This window comes from Parasteatoda tepidariorum, chromosome X2 (assembly GCF_043381705.1).
Source record: "Parasteatoda tepidariorum isolate YZ-2023 chromosome X2, CAS_Ptep_4.0, whole genome shotgun sequence".
NCBI lineage: Eukaryota > Metazoa > Arthropoda > Arachnida > Araneae > Theridiidae > Parasteatoda > Parasteatoda tepidariorum.
In genome coordinates, this window is record NC_092215.1 from 39772765 (window position 1) to 39789992 (window position 17228).

Genomic DNA, 17228 nt, shown 5'->3' on the forward strand with positions numbered 1-17228 from the left:
TGATTCATATTCACACGATTTTGTAATTCAATATCGCGATTCATATTCACGCGATTTTAAAACCCAAAATCGCAATTCATATTCACGCAATTTTAAAATCCAGTATCACGATTCTAGAAAGAAGTAGAATTAAGTTTTTTCTTGAATTAGTTACTGTAAAGATGTGATATATTTTTCTACAGTTGTTGCATTTAAACAATTACTAAGTGCATTCATAATCACATTTTATGATTGTATATTTAGCTATACAAATTAAAAGAACATAGTCAACTAACTAATCTTGTGAATGCAAGAAAGTACAATCTACTAGTCAATGCCAATAAACTAAAAAGTTTACTTTTATACTTAATAAAGGATGCAAGTCATTTTAGAAAGAAAATTATATTTATATGTGTCTTTTTAAATTGTTTATAATAGTTTTTAAATATTTCTGTTTTGATATAAAAATGTATATATGCTAATTTTTGGCTATTAAGTGCTCCCTAAAATTTTCTTGAAAAATTCCTACCTAAAATATTTCAAAATTTCACTGCACCTCCTGAATTCTATCAAAGAGTGGGTTTTTTTTGTGTTATTTACATTTTCTTAAACTCTCATTATTTAATTACTGAATTTCTCTTTTAATTATTGAAATCTGAAGACCTTCCATTGTAACTGCATAGTTATATATTTTGAGATGAAATTTGAGCTCGAAATAAAATGGGTATTTTCCTTTTTGAATTACCAAGACTAAATAGATATTTCTTTTTAGAAAGGTTACACCATTATATTTTAAAAAATAAGAAAGTTAAAATTTACTTTGTAAAATTCTGGAACAGATACAATTCATTGGCATAAATGATAAATGCAACATATATGAAAACATATGGTGCAATATATATAAATGCAACATATATGAAAGTCCACAAAACAATTTTGTGGACTCTTATAATCAATCATTTGCAGGTTTTTTAAAATCCTAGCAATAGTGCTCCTAGTATGCTATTAATGGTTTTATGGATCCTGAAAATTATCTTTATATTGTTATCAAACTGGTTAATAGTCATTTTAGCTGAGATAAACTGAGTTGAACTGAGAACTTGTTTGAATTTTGTAACTCAGACATCTTTAGAATTTGAGTGTTGTTAGGAGGTGCTGATTTTCTCCTTGATCGACCCTTGATATCTATTCCAAATTTTTACTTATTTTTTTATAATAAATGGACAAATATATTGAATTTTTTTATTCCTTTATTTTTATTTCAAGTTATATTATGTTTTACATTTAAGGATAATAGAAGATAGCGTTTTACGTTTTTTTCCTGTATGCTTTTGATGCCTTCTTTTCACTTTTTATATCTGTAAACTATGTTTTGTTTATATCTCTCTGATTTATTGTTTATTTTATAATAGAGAGTAAAATAAATTGCAAGATTCGGTGACTATAAGGCCTACTTTTTGGATAATTTTACTTTTGATTGGATTTAATCCCTATTAATTTTAACATTAGTTTTAATTAAAACTTTTGTTTGGAATACTAAGCTCTCTTATTTTGTAAAGACATAAATTTCTAATAAATTTTTAAAGTTTTTCTGTCTGTAATGTTTATGTTTGGATTTTTCATTTGTAATAAAGGGTCAGATCTTTTCCTATTTGTTTTCTTTTTAACAAATTTGCTTTTATCTTTTAATCAATATACAAAAAAAAAAAAANGTTGCTAAAAAAAAAAAAAAAAAAATACAAAAAAAAATAAATAGAAATGGAAAAAATATTATGACTAAGAGAAAAATTCTATCCAATTGTCAAATTTTGGGTATTTTATTTTTAGAAACATTATTCTATTTAGTTGAGTAAATGAGAGTACGAGTAATTGAGTAAATATGTTCTAAGACTAAGCAAGAAAAATTTAATAGATTTTATGAAAATATTACAGTATATAACTATGTCTATTTATTAATGATTATTGTTTTTACACTGCAAAATAATATATACCATAATTGTTTAGAATCTTGCTGAAAGGGGAGAAAATCTTTCTCAACTTGAAGAAAGAACAGAAAAGATGATGTCTGAAGCTGAAAGTTTTCAGAGTGCTGCACGTCAATTAGCTACTAAATTCAAAGATAAAAAGTGGTATCAATTTTGAAATATATCAGCACTGGCATTTAATTCATCAGGATATTTAATCTCCTTAAATGATGCTATTCACAAAGCTAATGCATCATTCATTCAACTGTTCAACCATGAAAAGGTGCAGTGTGTAAAGTACATAGCTGTTAAATGTATTAGGAGATCAATTTCGGAGGAAATCTGTGTTTACTGTATCATATAGAAAGATCTATTCTAAAACATGTTTGTCATATGTACGGCGGCATAATGTTTATCCCTAAGAATATTCTCCTCTACTTACCATCAGGAAAATTTCCTTTTTTGAATTAATTATTTAAACACTGTCAAAGATATTTAATATATTTCCCATTGTAATAAATTGGTGTTACTTTTCAGTGTAAAATTTCTATCCACTGCCCTTTAAATTTTTTCATGTAACATTTTTATTTAAAATACTTTAAAGCAATATTGATTGATTTTGTAAAGTGCTGTTCTATTCTAATATGATGAACTTCAGAAGAATTAAGACTTGATTTGATACATAGCTGTCAACTTTGCCATTTTATCTGCCAAAATATTTGAAATTGTAATGAAAAAATTATATACACTAACATACACTTAATACACTTAAATTTTAATAGGACTTAAAAGTCACTGCATGATTGTCATTATCTTTATAGATAAATTTGATTTATTTATACCTGATTCATAGGAATCTAATGAAGCTTAGATTCTTCTACTGTCTGTAATGTTTGTAAAAACTATTCTGCAAACTGTGGAAGAGTTGGCAGCTATGTCAATACAACAAACAGTTTTTACTCTGAAATATGTGGTTGCAATTTAAGTACTGGTCCTTAGTGGATGCTCTGCATTTTAGCACAAACAAACTATCACAAAATGAAAAAGAAAAGAGGTTTAAAAAATAGAAATAGAGTCTGAAAGAAGAGGTATAATCATCAATATCTTTTTTATGCTAGTGAAGCTGCATTAATGTGTTATTTATTTGTATTGATTAAAAGTTGAGTAATATCAAGAAATGACAAATTACAACTTACTTAGAAATGGCATGACATATACAACGTCAAATTGTAGGTTTTCATAATATTAAAAAGTGTAATTTATGTTAATTGTATCAATGCTCAATATTTTATTATTAGTTAAAGCAAATTGAAGTTATTGTTTTAATGTACATGAATAAAGTGTTGCGTTTTATCAAGTCAAAAAGTTATTGGTACTTATTCCTCTCTCAGGCTCTGTTTTTTCTTCTTTTCTAGCTTGTTAAAGATATCATATCAAAATGCAAACTGCTTATCTTAGATCAACTATCATTGTACTATGATCATGCTACCATATATTATGATAAAAAGTGTATGTTTTATTGGTTTCTATCATCTTCTGAAATTCACATACTAATTTTAAATTGTTCTTTATATTCTGTGTTATATAAAAATTGTTACAAAACTCAAAAAAATTGCACAACGTATTTATTATGCAGATGAGGTGAACAGTTTAAGGTTTGTAGTAAATCTTAATTTTTAAACTTTATTTTACTGTTTTTCAAATGTTCATTTATATATAAATGCTTTTTTCTTTCTCTTTTTTAAAGAAAAAAAGCTAACTTTTAGATTTAGTTGCCTTTTTTTAGTTTAAACTTTTAAAATAGAAGGTTTCTCAACTGTGCCAAAATAAACTATAATGTGAAAGAACTTTATTCTTATTTTATGGTTGTTGCGGTTATTAAGTTCTGAATATTTCTTTAAGGTACTTACTAAACAAATTAATGTGATAGTACACTTTGATAACAGTGCTAATTTTTATACTAGGTATTTTTGATGTAGTGTAAAATCCTGAAATTTTTGGATAACAGTAATTCACTGTGAATAATATATATTAAATATGTGTATTTTATGAAACATTGAACTTTCATTTATTTAACTAAAGTTTAGATGAGATAGAGACATTAACACTGTTTTTAAATGCATATTTAATTTACAACATCCATACCAGTTAATATTCCAACAATCAATTTTAATTTGCAGACTGTTTAATTTTAATACTATCTTACTTTAAAGATGCAAGAAATAGTAATAAATGACTTTATGCTTAACTAGAAAATTGCTTTAAATGATTCTCTTCTATCTAAAAAATAATTTCATTCCTAAATGAAGACAAATCTGTTTAGAAGGTATAATCAATTTACTTTTAATGGATTAAATAATATTAATTAAAAAGTCCTTATTGGACATGCTATTTAATACATTTTTGGAACATCTTAATTTAAAATTTACCCAAGCTGTAGCTACTAAAATTTAAACTCAATTTTAAAATAATTTAACTTTTACACTTTTTTCCAATAAAGTAGCTGTTACAAAACTATTGTACTGATATGTTAGCCTTGTGTTTTGTTATTTGCTGCAAAAATTTCATTTTTATTTCAATTAAGAATTTCTTCATATTCGATAATTTTTTTAACTAAAAAAAACTTTTATTTTGTTTTGTGCATATAGGAATTGGTGTATTTTTACTTGAATGTTGGCTAAACTTAAAAAAGTTATTTTTCCAATATTATTTAATTTTTTCAAGTCTTGATATACACATTTAAGTATCATGAAGGCTGTAAAACATAAGAGAATTTTACTAAATAATACCTGAAAATTTTTTGTCTGTGTATTGTTGAATGTAAACACTATCATTTTGTTGCTTATTATGTTTGGGAAAAAATCACATTTCGATTGTGAATTAGTTTGTTTCATTTAGTTTTGAAACCTTGGGATAACCTCTCTTTCAGAAATATGTGATAATTTTATTTTTTTTTTGTACATAATCTTTTACGATAGTTATTTTATGTAAATAAGTTATATTTAAACTATAAATTAATCATGCTGTATTTCTTGTTATGATTTTTAGAAATATTTTCTGTTGAAAGTTTTTAATTGAAAAGTTTATTTTATATACTCCCATTTAAGTGTCACAAAAATTATTGAAATTTCACCTCTTAAAGTTTTTACTGTATTTTAGCCTTTTCCCTTTTTTTTATTAGTCAATCTAAGTCATTTTTGTATTATAGTTTATTTTCTTTAAATTTGCTCATTTAGTTTATCCTATTTCTATTAATTCTAGTTATGTTTTATTTTAAGCATTTATTTGAAATTTAGATTTTGTCTAGACATGAAGGTTCAACATATTGTGACATAATGTGCTTATTTGCTCCTAACTTGAAATTTATTTTGATTTTAGACAACGGATATATATATATTTTTAAATGAGGAATTTCAAAACATTGTTAAAACAAGTAGCTCAAGTAATTTTAATTTACTAAGTTCTTGAGCTTTAAAGTTATCTGAGTTCATAAAGCTCAAAACATTATTAAAAGTTTCTCTTATTGTTCTCCATATTAAAGATGTAATTTTCTCGCTTCATTGAAGAATTCAGTAGGCAACCAAATTATTCCTATTAAATTTTTTAAACTTTTTCTCCTTTTTAACATCACATTTCTATATTTTGACACTGATTTCAGTTTTCTTACATCTTATAGTTAATGTTAAAAAATTATGGCGTTTTTCGCTATTTTACATTTAAATATGAATTTAATTATTTGGTTTGTCTTTTGAACTAAATACTCATATTACTTTATAGAGAATAACTTTAATTAATCATGTAAATTAATATTATGAATAAAGTTGTTGCATATAATTTTTTCAGTCATTAGTATTTTGCATTTTTGTAAAGAAAGTTGTAGTTTATTGATTATTTTATGTTGCATGGAGAAAAGTTTCTTGTTTATCAAGAAAGAATCTGATTTTGTGTACTGTCCATGTTAAGCTCTTAGATTTTTACTGGATGTCTGCTTAAAATATTTTATACCTTTAAAATGTTTGGTGTATCTTGAATTATGTTTGAATAGTTTGTATTTCTCAAATTGATGCTTCTCGAACTGTTAATTTTAACTTCTAGTCCTTAAAAGTTTGCATTTGATCAAATGATTGCTGATTCTACGTGATGCTTTATTTATTTTTTTTTTAAAAATGGATACATAATTCTACCACTGAAACATTTAAGTAAATAGATCTTAAATATATAAATTAAAACAAAAAATTTAAATTCTGAGTAAAATTTCAAATTCTAAAAAAATTTCTAAATAAGTTGTGTTTAACATGGATGGATGAAAATAATATTTAGATTTATTTTCCTTGTGAATCCCATATATTAGGAATGGGTTTGTATCAGTGTCTCTCATTTTTATATTAAGTGCTTATAAGTTTAATAGTATCTTGAATAAATACATCAAGAAAATAACAATTATATTTTATATCTATTTATTTATAAAGTACTTTAAAACACCTTGAACCTTTAAAAAAATATAATAAATTTTTTTATCTTATAAATTTTACCCAGATACACAATTTCATTTGGATTTTTGGATTATTGTTTTGAATTAGTTCGATAGCAATTCTACTGAGGAGAAATTAATATCAATGTTTCTGAAATTATTTGCTCCTCATCATTATTTGCTGATATTATCCGTTTTATTAATTGTAGCAATAGTAAAGTTCTTTCTCTGTACTTCATTACAGATTTGGACTCACTAACAGTCTATGGATTCATTAATCCAAATCAGCTCCTTTTCAAACTAATACAAGAAAGTTGATATCTGCAAATCGATTCAGATTTGATTTGCCAAAATGTATCTCATGTTCAGATATGTAATATTCTTTCTAATGTTTCAGATTTGATTTGCCATAGTTTTATTTCACTATATCAGAGCATTTTCTTATTGTATTTATTTAATTTTAGCATATTTTATTGTTTTTAATGATTAATCAACAGACATTTAACTTTGCAACTTTCTTCCCTATTAATTGAGATTGATTTGTATTTGATATTAAAAACACTAGGATTTTGTAAAATGATACTAAACTGTAGGTACTTACCCAACTCTAGTATATATTGTTAAGTCTTATTTAAATATGTTATATATATTTTTTCGATTTAATAATTATGGACTTTTTTATTACTGAAAAAATAGTAACTACCATACTCATCATTTATAGATCATATTTATTTTCATTCATTGCTCTAAATGCTACACATGAGCGAAGCCCAGTAAAATATGAGTTAATTAATGTAAATCAATGTTATACTTTAATAAACAGGTATCCCTTTAAGGGTAATTAGTGCATTCTATTCAATGAGTATATTTTACCAGAAATTACCTGCATTTTTAATGTGAAGGCAACTTGCAATAGGTATTTATAACAAATTTTGCTCTGATTTCATTTTTTTCTCTCCTTAGATTGGTGGTTTAAGCTAAATGTAACTTCTATTTCAGTGTAGTAATTGATGTTTTTTCTTATGGTCTAAAAGTTTATATTGGTATGGAATTATGCTAAAAAAACTTACTAAAAAAGAAACATACTAAAGATGTTTCTTTTATGGTATGCATTTAAATTACATTAACTTAATATTTTGAATTTTATGTTAATGCACATGAGAATTTTTCAATCTTAAGAAAAATGTGCGATTATTTTAATTGGTAAAATGTAAGTATTATTTAGTGAGGAACTGCATCACAAAATTTATACTACTTTGGTGTTAAAGAGCCATAAATATAGCTTTTCTTTAATGCTGTTTTCAAAAAACCTATTTTTTTTAAAGAACTGTAGGCCTTAGCTAGGGCTAAATTTTATGGGTTCAAACCTCCTCAAAAATGTAAGGATTTAAAAATTTATAAACAAAAAATTGAAATAAAGACATCATTAGAAGTTAATAATTTTTAAAACATGTTGGAATTATACTTATGAATACTGTCATAATCTATTTAAAAAGTTATTTTTGATTTTGGAAAAATAATCAAGGAGTAAATGAACTTAAAATTTAATTGAATGTGCAAATTACTCGCAGCTATACTTACTGTGTACTTATTTACATAAACAGTAATTACTAATAATGAACAGCTTGAATTTAGAAATAATAAAATTGAAATTTTAAAATGTTACTAGAAAAAAAATTGTATTAGGAAAATTAAAATTTGATATTTTTCTAAAATGAAAGTATGACTATCACTTTGATGCTTGAGGAAATCTTATATCGGTCTGTAACAGCCTGTGTGTGAAATTTTGAGACCTATTTTAACTTTCATTTTATCTCCCTTAAAAATTGGATGATTGAAACACCTATGTTTTTCGAAATATTCTCCTTTATTTATTCATGAAAATAATATTAATATTAATTTGCCATGCAAAGTTTTAACTATTGCCACAAAACCTTTTTAAATTTTTAATGATTATTAAGGTATATTTTTTTAATGATTATTAATGATTCTACATTTAACTTCAAAATGATGCTTGAGTATCTTTTAAATACTTATTTATTTTAGTCAAGATGCACAAGTTCTTACTACTTTATTTTTTTTCTTTCTTTGTTATTTACTGGTTGCAAGTTGCATAATCTTTGAAAAATTTGAGGAAACCTAACATTCAGAAATCAGTTTTCAGTCAAAATTTGAGATTAAGGTGTATTTATCTTTCAAATATTTTGTATCTTGGTCAACATAACATTTATAGTCAATGGGAACAAAAGAGCTCTTGAATCTAAAATCTTTTTTATCCCTATCTTATTATTTCAAGCTGTTTCATATTTTTATGCAAAATAGTTTAAGATTCTAGGAAATTTAAATACTCATTTTTCAGTCGCTAATTTAACATGAAAAATTTAATTTTAAGTAAATTGAGTAGTTTTCTTGAAACAGAAATTGTGATTAAAAAAGGATTTATCTTCGTAAAAATCAAATCTTATATGTCATTGGTATGTGTAGGATTTTCTTTGTGGAAAGTCCATATAGTTTACATATATGTTTGATATCTATAAAAATGTTAAAAAATATTTTTAAAAAAAGACTGTAATTCATAGAAATGAAAGTTATTGGTGTAAATGTAATCAATGAAATATATTTTCACAAATATTGACTTTTAAAAAAATGAAATTAAGCCATGATTATACCCAATTTAATAGTCATGGTTAAAGCACAAAAATTTGAATTATTATGAAAAATTAGTTAATATTCTGAACATCACTTTAGCTTAATATACTGATAGTTGGAAACTAATTTTACAAATTTGATTTTAATATTTATTTATAAAGTTGTTATCAGTATTATTATTATTGTGTTCTATTTTGCAATTACTTCAAATTTTCTAACTTTAGATTTGAAGTATCAATTTATGCCTGTCATTCAACAAACAGAGTTTCTTATGGCTATGCTAGTGATAATTGGGTAAACACATTAAGAAAAAGTATAACTCACCCCTGTTATATTTTAAGTTAGAATGAATTAAGTTATTTTTATTAAAATAATGGATGTTTTTATTTAAGTTGTTTTTCATATTTTCCTTTATGAAAATATGAAATCCTTTAATATCCTCCTAAATAAATATACAGAATGCATTTTGATTAAAATAACTTTTATAGTTTGATTATTAACCTTTTAAGCGTTTAGCCCATGGGAAAATTTTACTGTTAATTTTCCATATGCGCTCTGTTTTTCCATTAAATAACATGGAGAAAACCAGTTTTTTGATGCTGGATAGCCTGCTATTGAAAGTACAGAAAAAGATCAGGATTAATATTTCGAGGGTTAAAGGAATATGCTTAACTTTTTTTTGTTTAAACTTAACCTCCTGACACTTTTTCAAATCTAGAAATTTGGAAAAATGTTTACCACTGATACATCATTTTTGTGTCAGTTCTCACAGGGAGACTTAGTTTTTTGAGCCAAGAAAAATAAAGGTGAAAATACTACTTTCTTCTTGCAGAACTATCAGAGGGTTCATAGCAAGGAGATTTCCACATTTTATTCCAGATTTAAGCATAATATGTAATATAGAAACAGCATCTGACAATGCAATTATGCTATGCAGTTACTTCTGCAGGATAGACAATCAGATGCGTTTGTTAAAAATTCAATATACTTCTTAAATTGTTGATGTTTTAAATAAGTATAATTAATTGTTAAATTCAGATTTATTATTTATAATATTTTTCTGCTAGTCTCTTTATTATTAATCTACTTATATTGCTTTTTATTATATGCATACAAGTTCATTATTTTATATTCTGTGCTGATCTATAATTTTTTACCAATTTATTTCAAGTTAGAAAAGTTTTAAAGTAGGTCAAGTGTATATTTTTTTATATATACGGTTTTAATGCAAATCAATATTTCATTAAAAAATAATTCTTTTTTTTCACACTCTTTCCCATTTTTTTCTTGAAATTCATATATTTTAGATTTGATAGAAATTTAGGATTTTATTAAATTTCTTTTTACAGACAAATAAATTTTAAATTTCTGCTGTTTGTTTATGCTTAATAGAAGTATAATATTTACTTCAACTTGTCAAAATTCTTTATAAACACAAAAAAAATATTTTCAGCACTAATTAGTATTAAATGTATTAATTATACTATTTTTAAAACTCCATCTATGATTAAATTTGAAATTTTTTTTATTTAGCAAGTCCTAAATGTAGAAAATTGATGTTTGGTGAATTTTTCGAGTTACATTGTTTTAAATTAATGCAACATACATTGGTAGAAACAGTTTTTATAATATATATCATTTAATCAGCCTTAAATAATGTGTTGTGTGTCTAGAATAGATATCAAATGCAGAGATGTCATAAACATGCATTAATGTGAAAATAGAGAGTAGATATATCAATGTTTTTATTTGTCTCACCGTTTTTTAGTGGATGTCACTTTTAGACATTTAATCCTTGAAATGAATAATGTTGCCATTTTCTGGTATTTGTCTATCAAATGATGCATTTTTCCTGTGCAGCTGTGTAAAGCTGATTTCGTCTTCATTTTATTTTTTAAATTTTCTTTTACTAAATGTTATTTAATGTGTATTATTTTCTATTCAAAATTTTTTTGCCCTTGGTTAATATTAATTTTCTATGTTACATTATTTGTGTTGATTTAAACTTGATTTTTTTTACTTTAAAAATGAATTAACTAAAAATATTTTGTACAAATTATTTATATCATATTTCATAGATGGCTCAAAAGGGACCAAGACAATAAAACAGATATGCATTTCGGATTAAAGCTAATTTGTATCAATAAATTAAATTTGAGTAAACTTATATGTTTTTTCTACATCATAAAATAATAACGTTTAAGTTCTATCACTTGATATCAGTTTCATCCTATGTCATCTCTGTCCAGTCAAAACTGTTTAAATGTTATTCTATGAATTTGTAACCAAACCTTTACCATATACCTGTGCTGTTGTATTATGCACTGATAACATTGAACGGCTGTGATTAGCACTCATGACTGCATAATTTTCTGATAAGCGATACTATTGTGCTTCCAAGTTGAGAAAGATATATGTAAGGAATTGTTATTTAAAATATTATACCAATATAAAACGAAGATATTGTCTTGTGTTGCTTGAGTTCTTATTTTATTGTTTAGTGTTTTATAAGTTTTATACTTTTGATTAATATATATGTAAGTCTTTATAATTTTAATATAGAAGTGGAAACATGTTTTATACTTCAAAAATTGTTAAAGTGTCATTATTTGTTAACTATTTTTGTAGATGAAAAGATTAACAGATAAAGAAACTGAATTTCTATTCACTGTTGATAGTATTTACCTTTGCATACACCAAATCTCTATTCATGCCACTTGTTCATATTATAGTCACAAAGCAATTGTAAAAACTAATATAATTATATTATAAATACTATTGCTCACTTTTTATAACAATAGTAATATTACTAAGCCATATTTATAAAATTTTTATTTTTTTCGGAAATATTCTTTCATAATTCTTTTTACAGAGAGGAGCACTAAATTTAAATTTGTATGTCAATAATAAAAATGTATACCTCTAGTTATATTGAATGTCACACGTAAATACATACTTTCAAAATCTATTTATGAATGAATTGGACATTGAAAGCAATACTAGTTTTCTCTATGCGACATTGTTTTTAAAATTTGTACCTGGTTTGTGACACAAAGATGTGATAATAAAAGAGAGATTACAAATACTGCACTTTCCTGTGTAGCAGTTTGTAAAATTAGAGCTATAAAATAAATTAATTTGATGTAACATAGTATGTATATTTGTAAACGTATATGGGAAAGTTAGTTTTTACCTCAAGTGCTCTCATTTTGTTGTTTAAATTAGATGAATATTATACATTTGTGTACTTAATTGTATTATTTGTTAATTTCATAAATAAAACTGATGAATTCTTCCATAAATGTGAGTTTTTTATTTAATGTGGGCTAATCCTTATTACAAATATAACATAAAATGTTGAATTTTTTTCCTCCAAGGAATCTAACAAATTGTTGAGCAAATTATTCATTGTAGTTATTTTCATTATTCTATTTTCTCGCGTATTAGCTATATAAAAAGTGGTTAGAGTTTAGCTCAAATTTTAATTCTTTATCATATTGAGCCTTACTTGTAAAGAAATCTATTCCTATTTCAATGAATTTTTATCTTATTTTAACTGGCTCACTTTATTACTTCTTTCAAAAAGCGGGTATGCAAAATCAGGCAAGATAGAAAACTCAATACACTAGTTAGACTTTAAAGCTCTGTGCTTCGTAATGAAACATTTTGGAGTTTTTCTACTCTAAAATAAGGCTGTCATGTTAGGATGCAGTTTATTCTAGTTTGTTCTTTATTTTTCGGTTTAATGTTTTAAGATAGTGCTTCAGTCTAAATGTGACATGTAGATTCATTCACTTTTATGTACTTGAAATAACTGTGCATTCTAAAAATTTATAAAATTCCATTTTCCTTTAGCATGGTTCAATGTTTTTGTTTAATATATTAATAATAATATTTGAATCTAATATAACAATAACTAAAAATACCTCAATTTCTTTATTTACTTAAATGTTGATAATGAGGCAGATGTCCTCTTGGTTAGGAATGAAAAATCTTGTGTGTATGGTAAATTAATATTTACAGTGACAGTGGGCTCATCCACAGAAAAACTGATTACTTAGCATGTTGGACTCTTAAATAATTTTGTTTGCACTTGAGAAAATAAAGCTAAAATGTTATACTTTTGAAATTTTTTTCCATAAAATCCTGTGTTTCAAGAAATGTAAAATTTATAAGTTTCAATTTCAGTTTTTTATCTGTCTACATAGAATCCCGTTATGATAAACGTGGTTTAGTTATAATATATACTATGGGGAAGTTAAAATGAAAATTAGATTATTTTCATCTGAATATTTTATTCTTACTTACGTAAAACAGGCTTGCAAATGTTCTATGCAGGGTCTGCTATCAAAAAGCTAAAATATTTTTCAAGTTTCTCTTTCTTTAGAATCGAGCTTTTTTTTAAAAAAAAAATTAACCAATTTTTTATTATTATTATTATTTTTTATACAAAAAATAGACTAATCAAAAATGTTCTGAAGTTATTGACCTTTTAATCATTTCCTTATGTCTCAACCAGTTATAACAATTTTCAGAATTTACAACATTATCATGTACCCAGATTACTTAGAATATAATCTATCTTAAATCTTTTATCATAAAAAATTGAAAAACATTTGAATTCAATTATTATAACTCTTGAGGTAAAAATAGCAATTTTATGAAACTTTTTTAATAAACAGAATGTAAGTAATTGTCCCTTGTATTGTAACCTTGTAACCAACATGTAAAATGAAATCTATAAAATGTGATAAGCCTCCCTCTAAAACTATTAAATAACTTTAAAAAAAAATAGGTATAGCTAGTATGACAGACTTAAAAGAAGAATTTTGACAATTACTGAATATAAATAATTTAAAAATCTGAATAAAAAGCTCTATAATTAATTTACATTTTTCTTACACGCTATTGGTATTTTAAGGGCAGTAAAAAATATAGTGGTAGGCCATATAAAGTGACATTTTTATATCAAACGTTTTCCCACACATGTAATTTTTCGGAATTTTCTTTCGATAACAGCACAATACATTGAAACAACTTATTTACATGAAAATTATTTCTTGAAACACTTTCCCGAGAAACTTTAAAATGTGTCCTATCTTTCTGTTGTGCTAAGCCCTACAATTCTATATAGTTCTGTCCCGCAGTGGACTGATCGTTGAGACACGTTTCCCAACAGATCACCGAAGTCAAGTATCACTGTCTGCGGTCAGTGTGCCGGTGGGTGACCACTTGGATCTGTCTGCTTAGGGAACGAGGGTGTGCGGTACTGGTCCTCGTTAAACTGTTCTACCTTAGCGTGCACGTCGTTGGACTACCGAAGCGGGGGTACCATCCCCTCTGCAGAGGATCAAAATTGTGATGGCATGTCTTCGGATTATCCTCAGGGATGTTTATTAGACGGTCGCCAATAGCTCATTGCGCAGCTCTAGTGCGACGTGAATGAACTACAACTACAACTAGTTACTTCTAAAAATTTGTGCATTTCCTCTTTTCTACTTTTTACATAAAGTGTGAAATTGGAAAGGTATGTAATCCATGAAATAACTTCATTCCCATTTTAAAAGCTCGTGACCCTTACTTCTGTCCCTTTATCTTATACTGCGCTTTGTGTAATGACTGCTTTTCTTGTAAATGGTCATCTCTTGAATTCGCGATCGCAACACTCGAATACGCCATCTGGGGAGAGACCGGTTTCATGCCTTTAGCCCTTCTCCCTTCACTCTCCTGCTCTTTTCAGTTGTATAGGAATGTACTATGATATTTTCCCTTTTCTTCATATTTTTCCTTTTTATTCAATAAAAATATTCTTTCAAAATTTCCGTGATACTTTTCTTTAGAACTATGTTTAATGCAGTTTTCAGTTCCATATAGTTTTCCAACTTAAAAGATTTTAATCTATATGAAAATCAAGAGAGTAACTAACGTACTTCCCTCCTCTATGACTTTCCACACGCTAATGGGGAAATCATGTGAAGTGTTGCCATAGGTAGAGCGTTCTGATCGACGCCACCTGCAGCCCATTTCGATCGCCAATTAACAACAGCAACAATTTCAACAACAACATCATTTAAGAAAGCATAGTGAAAATTAAAATAAATATTAATAAATTAAATTTTACTTTATTTTGTTAAATTAGAACTAAAAATAATCTTTAAATTTAAAAAAAAATTGAGTATATATTTGAAATTGATTTTTTTTGCATTGTTTTTCTTAAGTTTTTAAAATTTATAGTGCCTGAGGGTCATTGAACTCACGTTCCAAATTGTTTTTAGCTTACAGGGCCAAATGTTTTGCTGTCCTTTTCTACTTGACGAAGGCTTATAAGCCTATTTTGAGCACACAAGCCTGAAAATTTATGTAATTGCAATAACCAATAAATAAACAAACGGGGTGCCGTTCTGTTTTATTATAAAATATTCTTCTGCCTATCAAAAATGTTAAAAAAATTAAAACAAGAAATATAAAATTCTAAGTTTTTTAAGTGCCAAAATTTATTGCCTATTTGTTTTAAACAATTATGTGTTTCATTAAATGAAATCCTATATTTGACTGTTTTTGTATACAAGAGGCATACATTTTATTTTTTTCTCGTTACAAACTTTATTGCAAGCGAAGAAGTCGCACTGCAAGAGGTAAGTCTTAAATTGACACCTTTTGTAAAATGTTTGTATTGTAAATTTCTCTTTCTTTTTCCTACCCTAATGAAATGGAACCAAATATTAAAAAAAAAATTATGCTAGCAATATTTTCAATTAAATCGCTTTGTAATAAAAAAATATTATTAAATCAAGAGAAACTAATTTTAAAAACACTTTTTCTATATGTGAAAGACAAGCCATGATTAGCAAAATAATCATAAATAACGATATTTATACTAAAGTTTTATTTTTAATACATTACGAATTTGATCTAGTAAAACTAAAATTATAATAACTGCATAAAACACTAAATTAAGGACAATAAAACATCCGGAAACAACTTAAAATGAAAACTAACTGAAAATATTATTTAAATTATTTTTCCATTTATAGATCTTTTCATTAATTTCTCATAAAATAAACAAAAGGATTATATGTTCGTGTTTCAATGTTTAAAANCATAATATTTTTCAGTCATTTATATGAATATAATGTAATAAAAGGGAGGAGTTTGGGAACCATTAGTGAAATTGCCTGCGTAACGGATATAGTGAACTCCTGGTTATAGTGAACCGAAATTTCGGTCTCTTGAAGGTTCATCATAGCGGGGGTTTGACGTATTTATTTTTTTAAATAGAAATGACTAAAAAAAGCAGTTTCCCAGTCTAAAAAAAAAAAAAGTTAACCAATTTTCCTTTTGAAATTTTTGGATAATAGAATCTATTAAAACTTATATATTAAACATGTCTTAAATTTTGAAAGAATGATAGCTTGGAAGGAATTGAACTTCGAAAGCTGAACTTATAATAATAGGGTTAGAATAAAAGGGTTCCCAATGGCGTGCCTTGGGATGCTGGTTTTCTGTTCATTGGTAAATATTCTTAGAAAAAAAAATTCGAATATATTTTCATAGTTACCTTTAACAGAGTTTTAGTTTTACCTCACTTTTTGTGCCCAGATTTTACTTTTCTATAGAAATAAATTCTTATTATTATTCAATCAAATCTCATTAATAGAATGTTTTCAATAGTACAGTATTTTTTTCAAATAAAAATATCAAAGCAAAATTTTTTATTCTGAAAAAAACATTTTCTTACTCATTTTTCTTTATTATAAAATTTCTGGACAATTGAACTAAAAAAAAAAGCGAATACCGCGTTGGCTTATCTTGCAATTTATAAACAAATTAAAACGGAAGCTAAAAATGATTATCGAAAATTTATTTTCTGTTAAAAGCTATTCACTTCTTAAAATTGATTTTTTGAAATTAAATTGCGAAAATAATGCTTGAATGATATCATTATTTTGCATTTGCAAAGGTCGATTCTCAGTAAATTTGTAAGCGTGAAAAAGAAATTTGTTTTATCAGTTGCGTGCTGAATCAATACCTCCTACAAGAGGGAAGACCTCTACACGAACCAATTAAGTAGTCGTCCCGCAGAGGACTGATCGTTAAGACACGGTTCCCAGCAGATCACCGAAGTCAAGCCTCACTAGCTACGGTCAGTGTGTGACAATTAACTA

The 17228-nt window shown here is 25.8% G+C and overlaps 1 protein-coding gene across 2 annotated transcripts in view; it reads left to right on the plus strand.

The window, feature by feature from the left end:
* The window catches only part of LOC107442618 (syntaxin-binding protein 5), a 60520-nt gene extending 56910 nt beyond the window's left edge, over positions 1-3610 (plus strand). Inside the window, exon 29 of one of the 2 annotated variants that reach the window (XM_016056227.4) lies at positions 1984-3610. In XM_016056227.4, coding sequence (XP_015911713.1) covers positions 1984-2121 — 138 coding nt within the window. In that variant the 3' untranslated portion in view covers positions 2122-3610. The remainder of the gene's footprint in view (positions 1-1983) is intronic. The other variant, XM_016056228.4, reaches the window with a different exon arrangement.
* Positions 3611-17228: the final 13618 nt, after the last annotated feature.